Consider the following 24,723-nt stretch of genomic DNA (forward strand, 5'->3'; position numbering starts at 1 on the left):
TTAGCCCAGTTCCCCCCATTTCATAGTAAAAAAGAAAATAATTCAAATAAAAAACAGCTCATAAAACAGTAAACAAAATAAAGTCAGTTTTTCTTTGCGTTTTTAAAGAACAAAATGAAACTTGAGGGAAAACTTACTGGAGTTACAGTTTATCCTGATACAGTCTAGATGGGGAAAAATAAATGAAAGATGAAATTGCATCCTTCAAGGTAACAGCTGCAGACATCCAAAAACAATCAGTCCACCCTTCCGGGGACAGACACACGCAAGAAGTGTGGCCATTTTATATAAATACAGTATGCACAAGTTTAAGGGTGGGTGTATATGTACAGTATATCATTTAGTAAAGTTGGATACATATATATATACACACACACACATATATATATACACATATGTATAGAGATATATACTGGTATACATATATATCCACAATAGACATTGAGTATGCATTTCCCCCCAATCATATTCATTTAAGATAAAGTATTTTAAACCTGGAGTTTGAAATATTAATTTTGTTAAACTTGGAAAATTACTCAAAAATTTCCCCACCAAATGCAGGTTATATGCTATGTCCATCTACCATTGATTTTTTAAAAATTTATCTAAAAAGTAGCATCAACACAATTTTTGTATTAGTATTCCAAAGATATATTGCCAATCTGACACTTTGTATCATTTTAAAAAATCAGTCCATGAAGTTTCTCAGTGCAGTATTTAACCCTTTCTCTTTTTCTAAAACCAAACTCCCTCCACCCTCTCCTTAGTCAGACCCCAAATGCTACAAAAATTTGCAAAGGCAGACTTGCCATTATCCTTAGAGTTAAGGAAAGGGTTAACACCACCTGGTCATTTCCTGTCATAAAATGGCCACTTGCAAACAGCTAACCGCACAAACACCCATCCCAGATTTTAGAGAGGTGGGTTGGGTGTAGGGGAAAAGGAACTAAATGATGTTGTGGCAATTGACTGCTCTAGTTTCAAAGGTTCCCAGACCAACCCACACATGAAGCCTATCTCTGTCTTCCTGCCCGAATGCTCAGACTGAATCAAGTGCCTACAGCATTCAAGGAGAAGGCAAGACAAGTACATGGGAAGGAGGCCTTGGATACCTTTGACATCCTACCTATTTCACTCTGGGATGCTGTATCTTAAGGAGAGAAAAGTCTTTGCGTTTATTTTTATTTTTTAGTGGGAAATTGAGTAGAAAAAGGAGTGGTAACCAGACAAGGTCTTCCATGCCAGAGTCCAGAGTATCTATCCTTTTATTAATATATATGTTTAGAGTCATAGACTCACAGCATCAGAGGTCCTTGGTGGAGTAAATGGATATTAGCAGGGAACCAGGCAGGAAGGTTTCACGAATATCTAAAGTTAATTGTTACCAAGCTTCCCAGCTGAAACTATGTTTGGTTTATGATAGTGGAATTCCAATAATAATTTGTTTAAAATCAGACATTTAAAGGTAGACATGACAAAGAAAAGCAAGAAAGTTAAAGGGAGAACTACAGTTAGAAACTGTGTTCTTCTCCTGCCGAAGGTTGACCCAATAATAATAGAGGACTTGTTGAGGATGATGCCACCATGTGAATTTCTCAAACCATCTTAAGGGAGTAAGTTAAAAAGAAGCCAGTGGCAAAGGACAGGGAAGAATGAAACTGTGTGAAATCCAAACAGGAGAAATTTCTAACATCCAATCATTCTGAAGAGGGAAGCTGGAAGCTTATTTGTTGGTCAGAACATCTGTTGAGAAAAATCTGGGTTTGGTTTCGTGCGGTTAGGTTTGTCATGTGTCGTCAACCGCAACAGAAAAGTGGGAGCAAACAGCCCTGGAGCAACTGGTACGATCACCAGGCAGAGGAGGCCATGCCCCTGGTGAAGACTGGGAAGGGAGAGGGCAGGTAGGGGAGGAAAGGCTGGGGCTTCAGCTACTCGTTGCTCTGACCATCACCCAAAGCCAGAAATGCCCCTGTTGATGTATTAAGGGGAGAGCGGAAACAGGTGTATGGGCAGGCTAAAGAGAGAGGAAAGAGAGAGTGGGCCTAAAGCAACAAACCCAAAAATTGTAAACAAGGGGTAGTTTTCCCCTTTGGTTTCTGTGTATATGAGCATTTTATTCTTAGACAACCTGGTCTAGACATGGAAGTTGGGTTGGGCTCATCCTTCTAGGTTCACCCAAATAGTTTCCTGAACTGAACGGTGTCTTTAAACCAATGTGAGGACTTGGGAGCTTTCAAGATGGCAGACAATTGGTTATTTTAAGTCAAGAAGTGAAGAATTATTTTGTTACTTTACCTAAAGAAAAAGTGATTGAGTATAAAATGCTATCACAGTCCCTTGTGAGAGGGTGGTCTTGATAGCAAGGATGTATTTTTAATGAAAAATGAATCAGGAAAATTCTCTAGGGAAGGCAATTTTCTTTAGATCTTTCTTCAGTAGCAAAGTTCTCTCTCTAACTTAGCTTTGGCATGGTGTTTGAGTGGTGTGTGTGTGTGTGTGTGTGTGTGTGTGTGTGTGTGTTGCTCATATTGTTTAATTTAGTTTTTCATTTTATTTTAGTAAATGAAGAGAAATAATCATTTTCTATATTGAAAAGTTTTGGTTGAGCATGGAAAAGATGAATGTTCCTAGGAGTTGTATGGCTTTGATGATGCATATAGAAAACTGTAGTCAGCAAGTCCAGTTTCCAGATAGAGAACATCTGGAAAATTTGAATGCAATTAACAAAATGCATCACATTCCCTAAGAGTCTCCACTACTGAAAAAGCATTCCCAGCACTTCGCTGAGGATTCCAAAGGGCCACAAAAGAGACTGCACGAATATTGACTGGGGTGTTTGTTTGTTTGTTTGTTTGCTTTCTGTTTGGCTCAATTTAAGCCAGCTACTAGGAAATAAAGAGAGTTCTGTATGCATTTTTAAAGGGTGGCCATCATAAAAAGCCATTATATGCCATTAAGACTGTCCTATCATTGATTCACAATATTGATCTGTTGAGGTAACAGAAAACACATGCTGGTCTAGCAGTGAGAAACAGATTCTAGTATCAGGTCTGCTACCAATGTTTGATGTGATCTTTGAAAAGTTATATCTTTATTTGTTTCACATTTATAAAACTAAGCACAAAATGATTTTTTTATTTATCTCATAAAGTTATTGTGAAATTAAAATAACAAAGTTTTCCCAGCAAGTATGGATTAATTGTTGTTTTTTTTTGGTTTTTTTTGTTTTTTTAAATATATTTTATTGATTTTGTACAGAGGAAGGGAGAGGGATAGAGAGTTAGAAACATCGATGATAGAGAGTCATCGATCAGCTGCCTCTTGCACACCCCCTACTGGGGATATGCCCACAACCAAGGTACATGCCCTTGACCGGAATCAAACCTGGGACCTTTCAGTCCGCAGGCCGACGCTCTATCCATTGAGCCAAACCAGTTTCGGCTGGATTAATTGTTGAGCTTCAACCAATGAACCAGGAGGTTAAGGTTCAATTCCTGGTCAGGGCACATGACTGCTTTTCAGGCTTTCTCACCAGTAGGGGACATGCAAGAGGCGGCTGATCAATGATTCTCTCTCATCATTGATGTTTCTATCTCTCCCTCTCCCTTGCTCTTTCTGAAATCAATAAAAAAAAATTTAAAAGTTCAAACATTGCAAGGTTTTTTAGAATATTGAAATAAACTATAATAATCAAATAGTTTTAATATATATTTTAGTTTTTAGTCTTAAGGTATCAAAATATGATTGATCAATAGCTAACAACTTTTAAAAACGTGCTGAGTATTGTAGGACACTTCTCATGGCTACTACTACCACACCTGCCTAGCTTCAGAAAGTAAGGCCCTTAGAAAAGACTTGTCATCTTCACATTGGGAAATATATTCCATTAAAAATATTCTAGACTTTTAGGTCATGAGCTTAGATGTGTGGACAATTTTAAATAAATTGCAATATCACTTGCATCTGAGCTCAAACAGAGCCACAGTTTAAGTGGAGTAAGGGAAGGAAGCAATAATTTGCAGTTCTTGGGGAATGATTGAGGGTGCAAACTCTGCTTGAAGTTGTAGTCTATTACCAAGCAAAGGGAAATATGAGTTCATGATAAAGAGAACATCTATGAAGGGGGATATTTTTGGGAGGGTATAGAAGGAGTACCTTCAAACCAAGCATGAATATGTAGAGTTGTATGTAGACAAATTCAAGAAAAGTAAGGTCAGGTGTTTTTTGTGTTTTTTGTTTTGTTTTGTTTTGTTTTGATAGGTTTGAATGAAAGTTAAATAAGTGCAAACCAGCCCTTCAGAGAATAAAACAGTAGCCATTGCTTTAGGACTTAGGAGAAGCACAGTACTCTCTAGGGAGGGGCTAACTCTCTTTTGAATAATAGGTCTCAACCTAGAAGGAGCTGGACTTGAACCCTGTGCCTAAAGGAGCCTAGAGGCAAGAGCAAAGTCTGTTTAAAAAAAGCACATCTCCCAGATTTTATTGAGAGTTTAAAATAGAAAAATAATGCTTCTAGGAATATACATGGCTCCATGACTAAGAGTGTGTGTGTGTGTGTGTGTGTAAGAGAAAAAAAGAATCTGTCTATCTCCTTCCTCATCCCCTTTTATCTACTCCCACCTCCCACTTTTCATTGTAATGCATGAGACCCACCATAGTTGGGTCAAAACAACATTTAAAAAGAAAAAAAAATTGTCAGTTTAAAGGTCATATGCATTTCCCCAGAACCTCACGGGGCTGAATCATTCTTATATCTATGGCTCTCTTTTATTTGAAATAAGTGCAGAGTTAAAATGTTTTTATTGTGTTTTTCCATGAGGTATTTGAAGGTTATATTTGGTTTATTTTTATTTTTTTAGTTTGTGTGGTTTTGTTAGTTGTTGCTTTTCATTTATTTTGCTGTTTTTCAGAATAAACAATCTGTAACGGTTGTTGGTTTTAGATAATACACTCTGCTGGTTTGCAAAAGGTGGGGAGGATGGGAAAGGAGGATGAGAGGGACAGGGGTATGCCAGCCCCTGCAGGCTGCTCAGTACGCTCTGTTCTCAAGGCTGTTTGCTATGCGGGCCGCAGGCTTTGGGCCTTTGAAGGGTTGAATACCATCTTTTGATTTACCATGGCTGATGGTGGGGAGGATTGAAAACTCAAGAACACAACCAAGATCCAGCAAAAGAGGAAAAAAATAACCAAACACACATGGACACAGACAAAAAAAAACCAAAAAACCAAGAGACATACTGAAATCAAATGAGGTTGTACAAAGAAAAAGGCATAGTGTTGTAAAAGCTGCACATTGAAAGAAATAAAAAGACATAACTAAACAAGCCACTGCTCAAAACAGTCGTCTGTGTCCTACAGGTTTTTTTTTTATTGTAAACATAGGTATCTTCTGAGTGTGGCCAGTTGACCTGACTGGTATGAATTCAAAAACCCCTTTTCACCAGGCATCTAAGGTTTTTATACGGATCCTCATCAGATACATTAATCTACCATGTCTTCTCCATGCCTCTGACAAGCCATTCTGCTGAAGTCTTTTTAAAGGACCTCTAGACACAAACATATACTATATACCCAAACAAATCCAGGCTCAGAAGGTCTGGGCTCACCTCTAGCACTAATCCTGTTAACACGGCATGAACTTTCTACTGAGTAGAATCATCAGTAATAAAGGGCTGATTTTTTTTTTCTTCAAAAATCCAGAGGTCCCATTCTCCACAGAAGGTCAGTCAAAAAGATAAGGGCAAGAGAGAAAGTGAGGCCATAGCAGGGGAATCTCAAAAGTATCTGTTATTAGTAATTACAGTAGAAGAGCAGATCATCTCCAAATAAAACTATAAATTTGATATTATAATTTTTCAATATTAAGAAAAATGGGTATGTATTATCTAAGGAGATCAGAGTAGTTGGTGAGTAACAGTGTAAAGTAGCACTCTTTATAAAAATGACTGCTGAACATTGGATTAGAATGTTGGGAAGGAAGACAGGGATACATATCAGAAGCCACATTGTCTTTCCACATCTCAGAGACTCCAAAAATGGAATTATTTCTCCAACAGGACAATGGAAAGAGCTTGACTTGACCTCTCCACTAGGAGAAAGTATAAGGCGATACTAGTGTCATCATGGCCACAAGAATTCTCCATCTGAATAGTCATTCTGGGGGTAGAAATAATGCATTTATTATCCTATGCACATAGCTTAGTTCTCTCCAATCCACCCTCCCATTTTATCTCCATTTCCTGCTCTATCCCTGTCCTCGGCTTTGACTGTTTTGAGTGGTGACCAAGGAGTTGGACTTAATGAGAATGTGATTGATCAAAAGATGGACCAAAGTAGCGTGTTGTACACAAAGCTAAACAGTTCCATAAAATCAAGAAAGGAAACTTAGAAAACAAATAATCTAGTAAAACAAAAAAGAAAGAAAGAAAAAAGGGAAAAAAAAATCCACCACTATTTTCAGAAACCAGAAATTGACATCAAAACCTCATGCAGAAACAAGGAAAAGGTGTTTGTTGCTGTTGGATTTTATCCTTGGTCTATTAAACAAGAAGTGAGCAGCTAAATTTCAATAAACAAAGAATTCAATCAAATCAATGAAAATCAGAAAAGAAAGGGAAGACAAGCCCAAACAGAGTGGCAGAGGGTACTTCATACGATACCTAAGTTAACCATGAGCTTGACGCGTCCCCCATCCAGCTCCAAACGCAAGGTGTCAGCGGAGTCCCTGGAGGTAGTGGCCACCAGCAGCCCATAAGCGCGCTGGGACATGAAGCGGAAGGACACGTCCTCGGCCTCAGTGTGCATGACCATGGGCATGATGATCTTCATGTACATGCTGCCATCGTAGCTCAAGATGGAAGCCTCTGCAAAAAAGAAGGGAGAGATCATTAGGATGAAAATGTGAGTTTCCCCTTGCTTCCAGCATAAGCAGAGCAGGATGGAGTGGACAGCAAATCTGTAGATAGGTTGCTAGACCTCCATTGCCACTTTATACTATGTGACCTTCAGTAGACCACTTAAACTCTGAGGTTCAGGGACCTCATTTGGAAAAGGCTTGATGGCACTGGTCCTTGCCCTACTAAGCTCACAGATTTGTCATGGATACTAAATGAAATAATGGATCTGAAGGCATTTTGCAAAAGTGAAAGTGCCCCCCACAAATAGTATGTATAGTTCTGTATGCTGTAGATAAAATAAAGTACATTAAACAAAACTTAGATAATTAGTATTTAATGTGGAATAAGAGGAGAGCAGTTGTTTATAACCATCACAGCAAACAGATAATTTACTGGAGAACTTCAGAAGGAAAGAGCAGGAACACAGCCTGGCCCCCTAACACCCCTAGTGGCCAGGAGTGTAAGAATATGCTTCCACCTTAATAATGAAAAGAAAAAAAAATTTGCTTGGTCCATTCAAAGAAAATTGACAAAGTTGAACTAATCACACCCTTGAAAACCAGTCACTTTACTATTATTCAAATAGCACTTCTTAATGAAGAAACAAACTCATTTGTTATTAGATACCTTCTACAATCCAAACACTTTGGCCTCAAGCTCCCTTCACTTCCCCCCAATATGTTATATTAATTAATGTTACAATGTAGATCTATTATTTCTACTTTTAATCAGGATACCAAGGCTCTTAGAGGGAAAGGTTATCATCTCCAAGTCACACAGCCTGGTTTTAACCCAGTAGATCCAATAGCAAGGCCAGGATCTGTTCTGCAACAGCATGGCACTCATTCATTTGTTTAATCATTCATTTATCAAACATTCTTAGAGAACAAAGGAAGAGACTATTACTCACTTTCCTATGAAGCCAGTCTGTCACCAGGCTCAGTATCAGGTATTTAGTAAGTTTTTATTAAACATTTGCTGCTGCCAAATAGTTGCTACTTACATACAAGCACAAAAATGTAACAAAGTCCCTGTTCTGAAGAGAGATGTGGCAGACACAAATAACTGCGCTAGTATATAAAAATTGTTAAATGACATGGGAAAGATATATCAATGACAGTGGCCTTTAGGAGAGAGAGACTGTGGCATGCAAGTGAGAAGAGCAGATGGGGAGTCTGAGCTGGTCTTGGTAGATGGGTGGGTTTATATGAAAGAAGCAATGGCATTAGATTTAATAGGTAAATAAAATAGCACCTCTATACACATAAAAGACAGGAGGATGCTCAGATAATAATTTATTCAATTTAACAGAAGCATCCAGCATATTTTGATAAGTAATTTGAAGGGTAGTTTGATATTGGAATAATATCAACAGACTTTGGTAGATACTGGAAATTAAATGAATGGTTTTAGATTATGAGCTACTACTATACCAGGAACTCTTCTAGGTGTTGAAGACATAAAAGAGAACAAAAGAGAGCAACATCTTCTGTCCTCATGCATAAATGGAATCAAAACAAGAAGTGCACAGGCTCTTTACATAGAAGGTCCTCAAAATAGTATGTTATCACCATACCCCCACCTTATTTATACAACACACAGAAGTCCATGAATGGCAAAATAAATGCACCTGATTATTCCTGGGAAGCAGTCATCACTCCATTAATACCCACAATGTGCTAACATCTGTACATTACAATTTGAAAACTCTAAGGAGATCACAGATAAAGGTATGACAGTTGTAGACACCATCACAATAAAAGAATTTATAATGAAGCTCTGTTCTTAGATGAAAAGCAGAATCTAAATTTAGCACATGCTCTAGATTTGGAATAAAACACAAAAACTGTTTTATTTCCTGAAAGAGCAGAATCACAAGAAGATCAATAATGATAGCTAAAATTTATTGAGCACTAACTCTTTACTTTGTGCTAAGACTTACATGCATTAAGAAGACAATTACTCAGGAGCACTGTGAAGAAGACAATATCACTACTGTGTTTTATAGATGCCAGGTCATTCAGCTAACCAATGGCAGAGGTGGGAATTGAACACAGGCAGTCTGATTCTCATGGCTGTATACTTAACCTTTTTACCAACTTGTCAGAGAGCTATGCTAGGAGCACATCATATTTGCTAAGGACCCAAAGCCCATCTTTAGTACTTTATGGTAGAGTGTGGAGTCCTTGTGTGTATATATGTCTGTGTTTGTGCGCATGCATTATTTTAAGTTTTATATTATTTATGAATACATAATTATATGCACACAGATAATACATACATTTCTAAATAACATATGGTTATACAGTGTGTACCAAAAATGCATATACTCATTAACAGCTTATAGTTCAATTTTGAAAAGGAAATGTGTTTTAATAAACACTGCCTTTATAATTAACCAAAGTGTGTGAGAATCCCTATATATAAATATTCACAGTGCTCTATTTGTATAATAATGAGTACTACTAATCATTACTAGGTGTCATCTACTGTACAGACCCATAGATTATGGACACTCCTTTTAAAAGTTATTAGGGTATTTATTGAGACATAAAATGCTTATTTCAATGCCTTCAACTTATATACATTCCAAAATTAATGGCCACTTTTATCCCTATGGATTTGTGTAGAAATGTATATAAATGAATACATCCTTCTATGAGTGTTAATATTCCCTATTTGGTGAGTCATTATCTTTTATTTTCCTATCATTCTTTAAGCAAAGTTTTCTTAATTATTTCCTTTAATTATTTCCTAAATTATATTTATAATATACTAGAGGCTCGGTGCACAAAATTTTGCATGGGGTTGGGTGGTGTCCCTCAGCCCAGCCTGTACCCTCTCCAATCTGGGGCCCCTTGAGGGATGTCTGACTGCCTGTTTAGAATTGAGCCTAAACAGGCAGTCAGACATCCCTCTCACAATCCAGGACTGCTGGCTCCCAACTGCTCACCTGCCTGACTTCCTGATTGCCTCTAACCAGTTCTGCCTGCCAGCCTGATCTCCCTTTAAGCACTACCCTATCAATCTGATTAATGCTTAACTGCTTCCTGCCAGCCTGTTTGCCTCTAACTGCTCTTCCCTGCAGGCCTGATCACCCCTAACTGCCCTCCTCTGCAGGTCTGGTCCCCCCCCCAACTGCTCTCCCCTGCAGGCCTGGGTCCTCCCCAACTGCCCTTTCCTGCAGGCCTGGTCACTCCCAGCTTCCCTCCTCTGCTGGCCTGGTCACCCCTAACTGCCCTCTCCTGCAGGCTTGATCACCCCCAACTGCCCTCCCCTGCTGGCCATCTTGTGATGGCCATCTTTGATCACTTAGGGCAGCCATATTGTGTGTTGGAGTGATGGACAATTTGCATATTACATAGGATAGAGGCCTGGTGCATGGGTGGAGGTCAGTTGGTTTGCCCTGAAGGGTGTCCTGGATCAGGGTGGGGGTTTCCTTGGGGCATGGAACAGCCTGGGCAAGGGGCCTGTGGTGGTTTGCAGACCAGCCACACCCCTGGCAACCCAAGTGGAGGCCCTGGTATCTGGGATTTATTTATCTTCTATAATTGAAACTTGGTAGCCTTGAACAGAGCCAAACCTCCTGCTTGCTCTGTGGCAGCAGCCATTTTTGTTGGGATTTATTTACCTTCTATAATTGAAACTTTGTAGCCTTAAGTGAAGGTCAATGCAGGCTAGGGCTGTGGGAGCTTGGCTTCCTCCATTGCTGGGGCAATCCAAGCCTACTGCTCTCTCCAGCTTCGTGGCTGCTGCCATTTTTGTTGAGATTTATTTATCTTCTATAATTGAAACTTTGTAGCCTGGGCTCACAAGGGTGTGTAGAAAACGTGGTTTCCTCCATTGTTGGGAAAACCCAAGCCTCTTGCTCTCTCTGTGGCCACAGCCATCTTGGCTGGGTTAATTTGCATACTTACTCCTGATTGGCTGGTGGGCGTGGCTTGTAGGTATAGCAGAGTGGTTGTTAATTTGCATATTACTCTTTTATTAGATAGGATTTTGTGTAGTCTTTATCTGCTATGTCTTACATCTAGGCTCACTAAAAGGCAGTTTCTATTGCTATTTTTTGCCTATAAATGAGATACATTTTCCTGTTTCTTTACAAATCTCACAATTTTTGTTGAAAACTGGATATTTTAGATAACATATTATAGCAAATCTGAGTACTATTCCCTACCGTCACCCCACTGCCACCAGTTACTGAAATCAGTCACAAACATACTCTATGTATCTTGCCCCAATAAAATCCCTGGCATCTGGATTTAGGGACCTTCCTGGTTGACAACACTTTGCATGTACTATCACATGACATTGCTAGATAAATTAAGTACATCCTGTTGAACTCAACTGGGAGGGAAGAGGACTTTTGTAATATTGTGTCTGGGTCCTTCTAAACTTCACTCAGTGAACCTTTCCTATTGCTGCCTTTACTCTGTAGCTTTTGCTGTAATAAACCATAACCACGAATATAAAAGTTTCTGTTTCTGTGAATCCTTCCAGAGAATTATCCAGATGAAGGGTAGTTCTGGAAATCTCTGACACAGGTATACACTGTTGTATATTTATAATGTGTACAATCATCATGTATTTGTTGTACATTTAAATGTAGACATTGCTCTAACCAAGCCTTTCATCATAGTTTCTCCGTTACTGAGTAATTATTTTATTTTTAAATGCTTGTGTTTTATAATAATACCTTTGTAAAAATAAAAAAATAAAACTCACTAGTGTTATATTACCAAATTTGTTTATGGTTGTGAATGTGTGTGGTCTTTATATTTAGATTATGTCATAGTTTCATATATCAATAATTCTTGGGTCACACTTTATTTTGTGCAGAATTTTACAGACATTGCTTTCTTGTACTTGAAATTGTATATTGCCAATATTATCTCATAGGTGAAATAGTTTACTCAACACTGAGATATATATTGATTATGTCACTGAACTTAAAGAAATGAAATAATATTGTTCAGGCATATAGAGATTGTAAATGTCCTATATCAGATGTCACCCCACCTGGTTAGGGAGTGCATCAAAAGGCAATGGAGTGATATATATTCTGACTTCTGATCCATTTAACCCTACTAAATTCTTTTTTGTTAGTCATATTGTCAGTTTCCGTTATATGCATTTTCCTCATGTAGCCATTTCCACTAATCTTTTTTTAAAAATATATTTTATTGATTTTTTACAGAGAGGAAGAGAGGAATAGAGAGTTAGAAACATCTATGAGAGAGAATCACAGATCAGCTGCCTCTTGCACACCCCCTACTGGGGATGTGTTCACAACCAAGGTACATGCCCTTGACCGGAATCGAACCCGGGACCTTTCAGTCCACAGACCAACGCTCTACCACTTAGCCAAACTGATTTCGGCGATTTCCACTACTCTTTATTCCAAGGTGAAACCGGATAAGAACATATACTCAGTCTATTTAGTTCCCTCCATAAAATATTAGGAATAATTCTCAGTATTTTTGTCAACTAGACAATATTATACCTGAAAAGCATAGGCAGAGTTGGCAGCATGACTATGTTTGGCCATTCATCTTGGTTTTGTCTCAGAATCATGAGTCTTGTTCCTATGTTTGAGATTTATGATATTGAATTGTGCCTCTTTTCTTTCTTAGGGCTAGTGATTAGTTGGCTGATATACTCTTCTTTTATTTTTTTGTTAAAATTGAAAAAAACAGTTTCTGACAGGTAACATTTACCTACATCTTCTCACTGCTTATCATAATCAAATGAATACATCTAACACCAAAGAAACAGAAAATAATTAAAACTTAATAGTTCTTTATTCTTAGGGTAAACATATATTGTATTAGATGTGATGAAATCCTAATCAAGAAGAGAAGTAAGAGTATAGGGAAAATGGACTGTAGGAAGTAAATGGTATAAAGATTTTTCTTGCCTACACATAACAGAAAATGACATTATTTAAATGTACTATAGCCTTAAATGAGAAAGCCAGATTGGTAGAGAATAATAAGAAAAAAGTAAACAAAAGTACTAGAGAACACAATTGATGTGCTTTTGCTAACAAATGAAAAGGATCCATTGACATCCATACAGTACTATGAGCAATTAGCAATGTGTTTTCATGCAGTAGACTTTGCCAGCTCTTATTCTGCACTGAGTATATCAAACAGACTTCCCAGCACTATGCCCCCATTAGCTCATGAGCCATCTTTTATGGAGAGAAGATACTCTACATGTTAAAACTTGTAAGCAAAGTATCATTAAATAATCACTTCTCTTTTTGTACCTTCAAGACATCCTCCTGCTCACTCATGCAGCTATTGGCCTCACCCATTTCTTAAGTGTGTTTTATTCTGACAAAGCTTCCAAAAAACACAGCTTATATCCTCTCACAATATTAAACACTGTGAAAATCTATGTAGAAATGTCTTCCAGGTTCTAAATCTGTATTTTATAGCAGCAAGAGCAACATAAATCTCTAGTTACAAACAGACCCAACAGTAGCCAACAGTTCCAGAGAATCAACAAAATTGATATGAGGTAATGTATTCTCTCTAAAGACCAAGAATAACTAACTTTTCATAGTCTCAACATAATGCTGTCATTACCTAAAGTCATACTGGCTTCTCATTCCCCAACAACTAGGCCACTCTAAAATCATTATTAAAACTTTTATTGACATATCTTACTTTAAGAAAAGCACATATGTACTTTCAGATACCAGGATTACAGGAACACCGGTTTAAAAAATGTATAATTTTGTGAAAATTTAAAACACAACATTTATAAATAACAGTGGTGGGTCCCTGAGAATTTCTCTGACCCTTTAAGTCAATTCAAGAAAGATGTATAGTGCAGAGCTATAATAACACATATGTGTCAGCCTCCCATTCAGAATCATTGTTCAGTGTGCCTTCTGCCACTGCATGAATATAATCATGGAGTTAGAAGATTTGATGGAACCTTAGACCTGCAAGTTATTTAACTATGAAACATTCTTGGATCTTAGTTTCCCCTTCAATAGCATGTGTAATAATAACACTGAATCAATCACAATACTAATGGGAAATAGATGATCCACTCATATTCTGCCATTTGATGAAGTTTTAATAAAGATAAGATTTACAAAGATATAGGTAAGGCATAGTGAAACCTCAATGGGTAATGCAGTGTTCAGAACTGTTAAAACCACTATCACTAGCCCTGATGGAGCAAAGGGACAGCCAATCAATTGCCAGAACCATGAGGAAGAGAGAGAGAAAGAGAGTGAGCAATGTATATCTCACAAGAGCTTGGCCTTAGGTCAAGTGGCACAGCCAGTACTAACCATTACAAGGAGAGAGATAGGAAATTACATATCCAGACCTCATTCTTAGCCTTCTATCTCTTCTCCCTTGGGTGCTTCCCAATGAGCAAACTCAACTGAAATACAAAGGACAACGGAACAAGTTAATGCAATCCATATAGGATAATCTTCCAGGGAGAAAAGCTAAGTAGAGAAGGGTATAGAAGGGTGGATAATGAATACAAAGTTGTGAAAGATAGATAGATAGATAGATAGATGATAGATAGATAGATAGATAGATAGATAGATAGATAGATAGATAGAGATAGATGATAGATAGTCATACGGGAAAACCCTGAAGGATGAATATAAATATATCCAAATGTCTGATATCACTGCATGCTATATAAATGCTTTGTGTGTTTAAATTTTTATGATGTCTAAAGATGGCCCATAATTTCTATGTAAGCCTACTTCCATATTAGAGGTTATATTGATCAACAGAAAGAGCTGAGGTGTCAGGAGGCCCATATTCACACAGTGTACCACCTCTTATGATATGCAACCTTGGGGAAGCCACATATTCTCCAACCTCTGTACTTCTGAATGATATTTTAAAAAATCATATAAGAAAAAAAAGTTTGAAAGAAGTCTGCAAAGTGTAAAGTGAAATGTAATTGTCATGAGTTAATTACAGTGCTTTGTTAGTCTTCCTCTTCACTATGAAGACTTATTTGATTAGGTAGATACATTAGATGGAAATTCTGCTTTATTCTGTTCTCACATTCCCTACACAATGCATCTCCTCTCCCAATCATGGTAAAGATTACACTCAAGAACCCTAGAGTGAGAGTTTTTATATTTATCTTTGATGGCAAGCATGGTTCATAACAGTCACGGGCAGACTATATTCAGTGATTGAATCTAATATCCTAGTCCAGCTACACTAATCATCCTAAAACACATACAGCCCTATTCTATAAACTTTCTTTTCTGCCCACAGGTTACTGGCATAGTCTTCTTGTCAGTATTCCTGAGAATATATTGATCTCTCATGGTCACTGGCAATATCTGGACACTACAATTTGAATAAATATTTAACTTCTGAACCATCAACAGGACTGACTGACTGCATGTAAGGATTTATAGTAAATGGATTTTATACCTATCACCTTTGTTTTTTTGTTTTTTGTTTTTAGAATATTGTTAAACAATGACATTGAACTGATATAGTGAAGTGATTAATGGACAACTAAATGCCTGTCCTTATTGTGATTGTGTTTCCCAGGCTAATTTTTGGTATTTGTATTCCTAAATGACTGGGTTAAAGGCTCAGAGAACTGTTTGGCAAACAGCTGTGCTCACTGGAATTGTATTACTTCAATAGTGTCTAAGATCAGAACACAGAAAAAAGTCTTCTAGGACAACAGTTGACACTTCCCATCTGTCAACTGCTCCACAATGTACGAACTCACCAAATCTCAGTTGTATACATATTTTTTATAAGAAGAGACCTGGCCATTATTTCAACATAAACAAAAATCAACTTTTCTAGGAATATAAAATAAACTTTCTAGAATAACCAACCAAAGAAGAAATTTCCAAAAGTCTGACTAACTTGTTAGTGTAAAATCAATCTTTTGTCACTGTATTAGAAAAAGAAATAGCATAGAAGTTATGAGATTACTACCTCTGAGTTACATGGAAATTTAGAGTTAGAAACATAAAATGTACTTGCATTCAACCCTTTTATTTGATAACTGAGAAAACTGAGTTAATATTTAAAGGCCTTAACATTTTTCTTATGGAGATATTAAATATCTCTCCTTTTTTTTTTGTTTGGAATCTTGCTTCCAAAATCAAGTTGTACAAAATCATCAATGTTCTAAACTGTCTGGAAGATGACAAGGATGCATCAAACACAGGCAGCTACTGTAGCAACAATGGAGAACACAACTAAAATTAAGCTGTAAACACTTCTTCTTGTCAGCGCCCCATTCCCCTGCAAACAGAAAGTTGTTTTATAGGGCTGGCAAAGTGTATTGTGAGTTATATTAGCAGCCCTTGGCTGGTGAGTTTATAAGTCTACAAGGAACAAGTTATTTGGCTCTGTCACCATGCTTAGCTTGCCAAACTGCCTGTGAGGCACACCAGTCTAAGAGTGACTAGTATTGCTAAAACTTAGGAATGAGGGGGCCAAGAATAGCACTGGAGCAGAAGAAAGGTATGTGGTACAGGATATTAATTGATCTCTTAACTTTTTCTCTTGAGCTTCTTTATGACTCAGTGACACTGTTCCAAAGTCCCTGAGTCAACACTTAATTATATTGTAAACCACTAGAGAATTGAGGGTGTGTTTGATGACTGGGAGGACAGTTTCTAAGAAAAATGCAAGTCCCCTCACCTTGTTATATCACCCTCTAGATATTTCTGGTTTATTGTTTATTTTTCTTGCTGTCAGAGAGTAGTTCTATCAATTGTGAGGTTTGTTTTCCCCCCTCTTAATTTTATCTTTCTACTAGAGGTCAGGTGCACAAATTCATGCACCAGTGGGGTCCCTCAACCAGGCCTATGGGAACCAATAGACCTCTATTCTGCCACAGCCCAGCCTTACCCACTGCTTGTCAGACTCCAGCCTGCTGTCTGCATCAATCCCGCACAGCACAAAGTAGTTCATGAAGCAGCAGATGACCAGGGAGGAGTCTGAGCCTGGGCTGGGGACCACTGCCACTCATTCTGCCCTGCTGCACCTGCTGCAGCCACAGGGGCATGCAGGGGGAGTGTTCATGAAAGAGGCTCTCATACCACCGCAGCTGCCCTCACCAGTCATGGGCCTGGCATCTGGCACCCATCTGTCAGCCAAGTGGCACTCCAGCTGTGGGAGCACACTGACCAGGGGGCAGCTCCTGCATTGAGCATCTGCCCCCTGGTGATCAGTGTGTATCATAGCTACCAGCAGGTTGTCTGGTCATCTAGTGGCTTAGGCTTATATATATACATGCATACATACATACATATACATTTTTCTATTGTAGTTGGGCTAGAAACAAATCAAATCATGTCATTTTCAAGTCAAGTACTTTATTTTTAATGTTTTTATATATTTATATATTTTAGAGAGAGGAAGGGAGAGGAATAGAGAGATAGAAACACCAAAGACAGAGAGACATCATTGATTGGCTGCCTTCTGCATGCCCCCGAGGGGATCAAACCTGTAACCCAGCTGGCTTATGGGTTGCTGCTCAATCACTGAGCCATGCAAGGCATGCTCAAGTCTAAATCTTTCACCACAACACTTAGGTTTAGCATTGTATTCTAAATCTTTCGGATAATATCCAGCCCAATCACTTGTCCCCACTGTGCTTCTTTACTGTTGTCATAGAATGTACTACTGACTGTGAGAATATATGCTGCCCCTATGCCTTAGCTTTTGTTGCTTTCTTTGTATGGAATGTTCTACATCAAGCACGTCAAATTCGCAGCACATCGACAGCATGTGGCCCATAATGAATATTTTTGTGGCCCAGCCAATATAATGGTATGTAAGAACATTTTAATAAAAAATTCATAACTTAATTTTTACAATAACCTGTAAAAATTAAAATTATATATATATATATATATATATATATATATATATATATATATATATATATCTCCAAGCAACCAGAACACTGGAATAACCAGTCGCTATGACGTGCACTATGGCAGCAAACCAGCCCAATCAAGGCCTCGATTGGCCCCTCCCAACTGCCTGCAGACCCTCCCCCTGACTGGCCCCACCCCAGATCGGCTCTCCCACCCCAACTGGGAGCAGGGCAGGACAAAGAACTGCCCACATCCCCTCCCCCCTGCCAGCTCGGACTCAATCAGCCCCTATTGGGGTGGGCCAGCCAGACTCCACCCATGCAGGAATTCGTGCACCAGGCCTCTAGTTATTAATAACAAACTACAACATCTGATAATGACTAGTTACTATAATCGTGTTGCATTCATTTCCCTTACATGCCTTATATGCAAGTGTACCATTGATCTCCACTGATACTAGCAGCAAATATTTTAGCAGCCAATTGCAACGTCATTAGTCTTATATGACTTGTTTGGTGTATGCAACAGGAAATATTTTGCTTTCAGAGAACAAAAAAAAAAAAAAGAAAGAAAAAGTTTATTTGGGTTACCCTTATTAATTTGTAAAGTTATTCAGTGTCTGGTAAGTTAATGTTCAAGAAAAAAATATGATTTTTTATTAAAATGTTTGATTATTTCATGTTAACAATTACTCATTTATTTCATCCATTTGTATTCACCATGTCTCTATCAAAATAAACCTACATTTCTATGAAAATTTAAGCTTTTATTTTTGTGTGACCCACATAAAATTAGTTTATTTGGCCCATGTTAGCCTCTGAGTTTGATGTGCTAGTTCTATACTTATCCAACTGGTAGATCGTGGCTAGCTATTGAGAGTAAGCAAGGCTTGTGACTCTGAATTCAAAACTGAATGAATCTCACACTTCTCTCCTTTTCCATATCTACTTCCTTAGCTAAAGCCCCTTCCTCTTCTAGATAGACTTCTAGTTATTGCCCCCAATTTTATTCTTTTCTCTAGTCCATTCTCCACATGGCACCCAGAGCCATTACTTCTTTCTCCTTCTATACCTTCCCATGCCTTCCTAATGAATAAGAATGCTTTTATACTTCCTGCCTGCCTTGCCTAAGAGAGTCCTACATGATTTGTTCCCTTTCTGTAGGTGTTCATGTGTCCAGATTTGGCCCTGACACTTCCACTTGACTGCTATTATCTTGGTATTATTATCAATAGCATCATATTTTTTAACTCAAAAAAGTGCTTATTAGCTTGGACATAAAGCCACCTTGTCACCCTACTTCTCTAGCTCCTCTCTTCCCCTCTCCCCTTGTCCATTACACCCCAGGAAGCTGGTCTCCCTTCATTTCTTTAAATATGAACACACCAACTTGTCCTTGGGTTCGGGCACTCAGCCCACCTGTTCCTCAGCATGGAATTACCTGCTCACTGATCTTTTTGCCTGGCTGGCTGTTCTCATTCAGGCCTTGGACCAAATGGTTTCACTATCATCTTCTCAGAAAGGTATTCTCTAATCAACCTAACTGCCTCTCTCTCCAGCTATATTCTATCAGATCAGCTCACTTATATTTCATCACAGCACTTAAAATACCTAATATGGTTTTTGTTCTTATGTTCATCAGATCCTCCCTCTAGGATGTAAGCTTTATTAAAGCAGGTACTTTTTCTTTTTTGCTTACTACTATGTAGCTATTTGCTAGTAGTAGGTGCTTAATAGACCAGATGGCAGATAAAGAGAAAATGTCAAGCATCACCTCTGCAAAGCCTACCCTGGCTACCTGCACCCCCTTTGTAGGTAACACTGACCACTCCTTCCTCATGTCCCATTTAATCTGGTTCACACATATGTTACATGTAAAATCTACAAGATCATTTTCATGTGCATTTCATTTTGGTTTACATGTTTGTTTCTCTCTTGATGCTGCAAGCAAATCTGAAGGCAAATATATTTCCTGTTCATTTTTTAATTCATTTGTGTTGTTGTTTTAAAGTTTTTATTTCAAACTTATATACTTATATACTTACTAGTATATAAGTTACTTCTATCTCTCTATCCCTCTCCCTTCTCTGAAATCAATTAATAAAATATATTTTAAAAATAATGATAATCATACAATTTCCTGGCCAACTCTGTATTCTTAAATATTTCAATGAGCACAGATCCCATTTCTCACCAACCCGAGGCATCCCCCCCCCCCCCCCCAGTTTCCACTGATGAGAATGATCAAGAGTGTGCAATTTTAATAATTAACTTTTCCTAAACATATCAGAATCCTAAGAGGGAAGCCCAATTAAAACACAAGTAAAATCTTTAATGAAAGGTAAATGTTAAAAATTTGTAGAGGAGGGTGCTCCTCTCTCTAAGTTACTCTCTTTAGACCCCATCTATGGAGAAGCTGGATCCCTGTCATGTGGGCTAGAGGAAATATTTGAAGATGGAGAAAACTGTAGCTGGTAAATGTTAGTACTTGCTCTGGGAGGAGAGGTCTGCTAGGCTAACAGCCTGGTGCTGCCGTTGGGCAGACCCCCGGGAGCCCAGAGGAGCGGTGCACAGATCACACAAGCCCAGTCCAAATGTCACTCTAACATTTGCATAGATGTGTGGAGCTGCTTAAGGAGAGGTTTCCAATGAGAAGGTCAAGGATAGAAAAGCTGTTTGGGGAGTTGTATTTGGGAAGGTACAGCCATTTTGTGGCGTATTCTTTTCCCTTCCCATGAGCAGATTTTGTTTCATTTAGTTTTATATTACCCTCTGTACAATTTGGGGCTGGCAGTTCCTCATGTTGACCGATAATCCCTCAGGAAAGCTAAGGCCAATCTCTAGGGTATGATTTTAAAGGGGAGGAAAAGATTATATATTGTTCTGAACTCTATATGCAACCATTTTTATTGTGTTTTCATTTTTATTCTTTAAGTCCTTAGTTGGTTTTGTATGTCTAGAGTTGACCCTTGATATTTCAGAATTTAACATTCACAATTTTTGACATTTTTCAAAAAAAATCTGAGCAGTTACTCTATGTGGTCATATATCATTTTAATCAGACCCACTGAGAATAGGAAGGGCAGGCACTGAGTGAACAAATCTGGCTGAGCACTTTGCATCCACATCTCAGTGAGGCTGCATGGTTCTTGATTTAATTTTAAAATATTTAATTCAAGCAGGTAGAATGAATAATGTGGCTTTTTAAAATTCCTAACATTTTGGTGTCTGTGTTTCAGATTCTTTTTGATGAAATAAAATAAGTCTAGACCTGTCTGGTGTTGATAAGTGGTTAGAGTGTTAGCCCATGTACAAGTCTTTCCTCTTGTTCCTTTTCCACCCCCAAGAATGGTCTTGACTATGTTGGCCCCTTGAACATATGAATTATAGCATCATCTTCTCAGTTTCCATGAAAAATTCTGCATTGCATTTATGAAACAACTTATGGAGAATTTGGATATTTATGTCAATGAATCTAATCATGCATGAATATGCATAAATGTACAAGGCACAATGGAAGTGTGAGTAACTATGTGTAGAATGAATAAGGGAAGTAATGCTTGAAAAAGAAAATAAGAAAGAGAAAAAAAAAATAAAGGTAAGAAGGATAAAAGGAGAATTTTTCACTTTAAAATTTCAGAAAGTAGTGATACTTTCAAGCAGTTTGTTAAGAAGATCAAATAAACAAACAAAACACTGGCAATATGTGCTCCTGCAAAACTCACCTTACATCAGACCCACTTTAAGAGGAAAATAAGATTGCTCCACATTTTTCTGATCCTTACAAAATACAGACATCTGACCAATGATTGACTTTTGGCCAAAAATTAACTTCACTGAGGAAACATTGTTTGTCAAATGAGTTGGGTTTGTTTTTTTTCCCCCCTCTAACTTCAGATTGACAGAAAATCTGTTGTTACCACACCACAGGAGGGTGCTGCCTGTAGAATTCCTTTACCCTTAAAGGCAATTGCAGTGTATAAAACTTTTCTATTATTGAAGATGGAAGAGGGATAAATCGCCTTCAAAAACAGTTAAAATGTTGCATGTAATGAAAACCAAATGCCTTTCTTCTATTGACTCCTACATATTCAATCATCAAGCCAAAGGACATGATATCTTGAGATTTTAAACTTTGTTTTAATGTGACCATGCCTAGCCTCAATTTAATCTCTTCATATGTCCTTCTAAGGACCCTTTCAAGCTAAATCTCTCTCCTCTCTCTGAAGGTACCACCTGATTTTCTGATAAATGGTGAGTAAAATAGCATCCAGGAAAAAGGTTGCTATTATTTTATCAGTCGGGGCTGTTTAGACAAACATAGCGGTTATTTCAGGATATAAGTGTGAGGCAGTATCATTTACTGTCTAAGAATGGAGATTCCAGACCCTGAAGCTGCAGTTTAAATCTCAAAAATGCCTCTTATTAGCTGTGGGACATTCAAAGTTACTTAATTCTCTAAGCCTCGATCCCCTTATTGGAAAAAAAAAAAAGATGTAAATAGCACCTACCTTTAACTTTATAGAATTTTTATGGTGATTAAATCTGATAAATTTTGTTAACTGCTTGGCACAGTATCTGACATGTACCTTATTAATAAGCACTAGCTATTATTATAATGAGGATCAAGTTTTCTTCCAGATAAAATATATAGAGAAATCAAGAAGGACCCATCCCATAGAAGTATAGATGACCAATCACTAAGGGTGAGGCTGTTAGCTATACTTGGATACCCAAGGAAATATGGCAAGCATTACATTGAAAGATGGGGTCAATGCCTCTATAAGTCAAACCTTAACTCTGCTCTGTGCCATGTCCATGTTAGTTGTTTTTTATGCTCAAGTAAGAGCATGGCCCTTGAATGACTAGGTTGAAGTCCAGTAAGTCCCTATATGGTCCATGGTGAGGAGGAATGGGCAGGAACCTGGCACTCTGTGTCTTCTGTATAATACGGATTTGGGATTTTCTTCTAAGTGTAATATGAAATCACAAAAGGGCTTTTAGCAAGGTAGGGGTTTGATTTATGCATGTACATGGAAGACCTGTATTATCATTTGTAAAAAGAAAAGCTAAAACTAGTGCAGTGGTTTAAAATCACAGTTCCCAGATCAGCATAACTGGGAAATGTGTTAAAATGCACATTCTCAGGCATCACCCAAGACCTAGTGCATTAAAAGCTGCAAAGGTGGGACCCTGCCAGGTGAACACAGATGCACACAGAAGGGTGAGACCCACTGGACTCAACAATCCCAGGTATTCACTTCAGCTCCAAAGTTCAATGTTTCATATTCCTTTATATTCTTCATGACTTAATCACGAATCTTAGCAAATGAGATTGACCAGGGAGCATTTTCATCCCCTCTGCTGACCAACAATTCGTTTTATAGAGGAATCATTCAAAGAAAAATAAATAAGTACCTAAGGCACAGGTCTTGTGTCAGTACACATTTTATATCCTGAGCCAAATGTGTAATAAGATAAAAATGGATTAAGTATAATGCCTCATTGACCTATAAATTTCTTCTCATAGTTATCAGAATAAATTTCCCTAAATTCTATGCACCCTATATAATTATCTGGCTTGGTTTATAAAATTTTGAGATCATTAGGAGAATTGTATCTGTCTCTATGTGATATAAGGATCTACACAAAGAAAGCACTTAGTCAGAGACAGGATCAAATAAAAAATGGGCAGGCCTTTGAAGTTGCACAACACTGACTTTGACTTCTGGTTTCACCACTGGTTTGAGAATCAAATTAAAATGTGGCAAAGATCCAGCAGGTAACTTGCAGTCTCTAAATATGTCTAACATCATATTTATACAGGCTTGAAGAATTACTTTGCACAAAAAATAGCCACATATGTTTCATAAAATAATTCTGAGATTGTATTTCACCCAAGTCTGTCATGTGGTTATGTGACTGCAACAAACTCTTAGATCAGATATATGATTGGTTCTTGGTGAGTCCCCAAGGGTTAGTACAATGTAATAACTGGCCAAATAGAACCATATTATTTTTTAAAATATATTTTTATTGATTTCACAGAGGGAGGGAGAAGGAAAGAGAGACAAAAACATCAAGGATGAGGGAGAATCATTGATCCACCACCTCCTGCACACCCCCTACTGGGAATCGACCCTGCAACTTTGAGGATGTGCCCAGACCAGGAACTGAACTATGATCTCCTGGTTCATAAGTTGGTGCTCAACCACTGAGCCACACTGGCTGGGGCAGAATAATCTACACCAGTGTTTCCCAAACTTTTGACATATGTGTAACCCTTCTATAATTTTCGTAACGCTGAGTACCCCTCGTACTCATGAGAACGTAGAATTAGGTGCAGCTAAGCATGGTGCAGTGCATATCCCCACCAAACTCGGGTGCAATGCATACCTTCACCAAACTCTTCCCATACTCTGGTACTCTACACATACCACACTTTGGGAAACACTGAATTCTACACTAATAAAAGAGTAAGATGCAAATTGTCTGTAAATTTGTGACACTCACCAGCCAATCAGAAGTGAGCATGCAAACTCACCAAACAAAGATGGTGAGTTAATTTGCATACACAGGTGCTGAGTGGCCAGGGGCAGGGCAGGACACTTGCATCATCACCATGGCAACAACACAGGCATTCTGCACCTCCCCAGTTGCTCCGGGCCTCTGGGCTGCGTGGGAAGGTGGAAAGGCAGTTCTTGCGGGAGCGAAGGTGGTGCCATCACCCAGGGTAAGGAAGGCCTATTCTTGCATGAATCTTCATGCATCGGGCCTCTAGTTTTAAAATAAAGTTTTCAAACATGGTCTTGTTTAAGAAGTTCAGGAATATCAAAATGAAGCAGCATGCCTTCAAATTAAGAAGAGAATGTTTTATGATAACCAGCAGTTATCTATTGCCTGCATCAGAGATACTGATTTATCCAGTAGATTATTCCAGGCAGACTTTATCTCACAATGACATTTTATC

At 38.1% G+C, this 24,723-nt stretch overlaps 1 protein-coding gene across 32 annotated transcripts in view; it reads right to left on the bottom strand.

The window, feature by feature from the left end:
• The window catches only part of NRXN3 (neurexin 3), a 1,392,989-nt gene that overhangs the window by 919,025 nt on the left and 449,241 nt on the right, over positions 1-24,723 (bottom strand). For 23 of the 32 annotated variants that reach the window (XR_014795650.1, XR_014795651.1, XM_084891150.1 and 20 more), the window contains 2 exons: positions 6,660-6,863; positions 138-164 (listed from right to left, as the gene is read on the bottom strand). Coding sequence is in view for 30 of the 32 variants with exons in the window: in XM_084891150.1 (XP_084747276.1) it covers positions 138-164; positions 6,660-6,863 (231 nt within the window). In the remaining 2 variants the exon portion in view is untranslated. The remainder of the gene's footprint in view (positions 1-137; positions 165-6,659; positions 6,864-24,723) is intronic. The other 9 variants (XM_084891153.1, XM_084891152.1, XM_084891137.1 and 6 more) reach the window with 1 other exon arrangement.

Source organism: Pipistrellus hanaki (genome assembly GCF_964339955.1).
Source record: "Pipistrellus hanaki genome assembly, chromosome: 1".
Classification (NCBI taxonomy): Eukaryota; Metazoa; Chordata; class Mammalia; order Chiroptera; family Vespertilionidae; genus Pipistrellus; species Pipistrellus hanaki.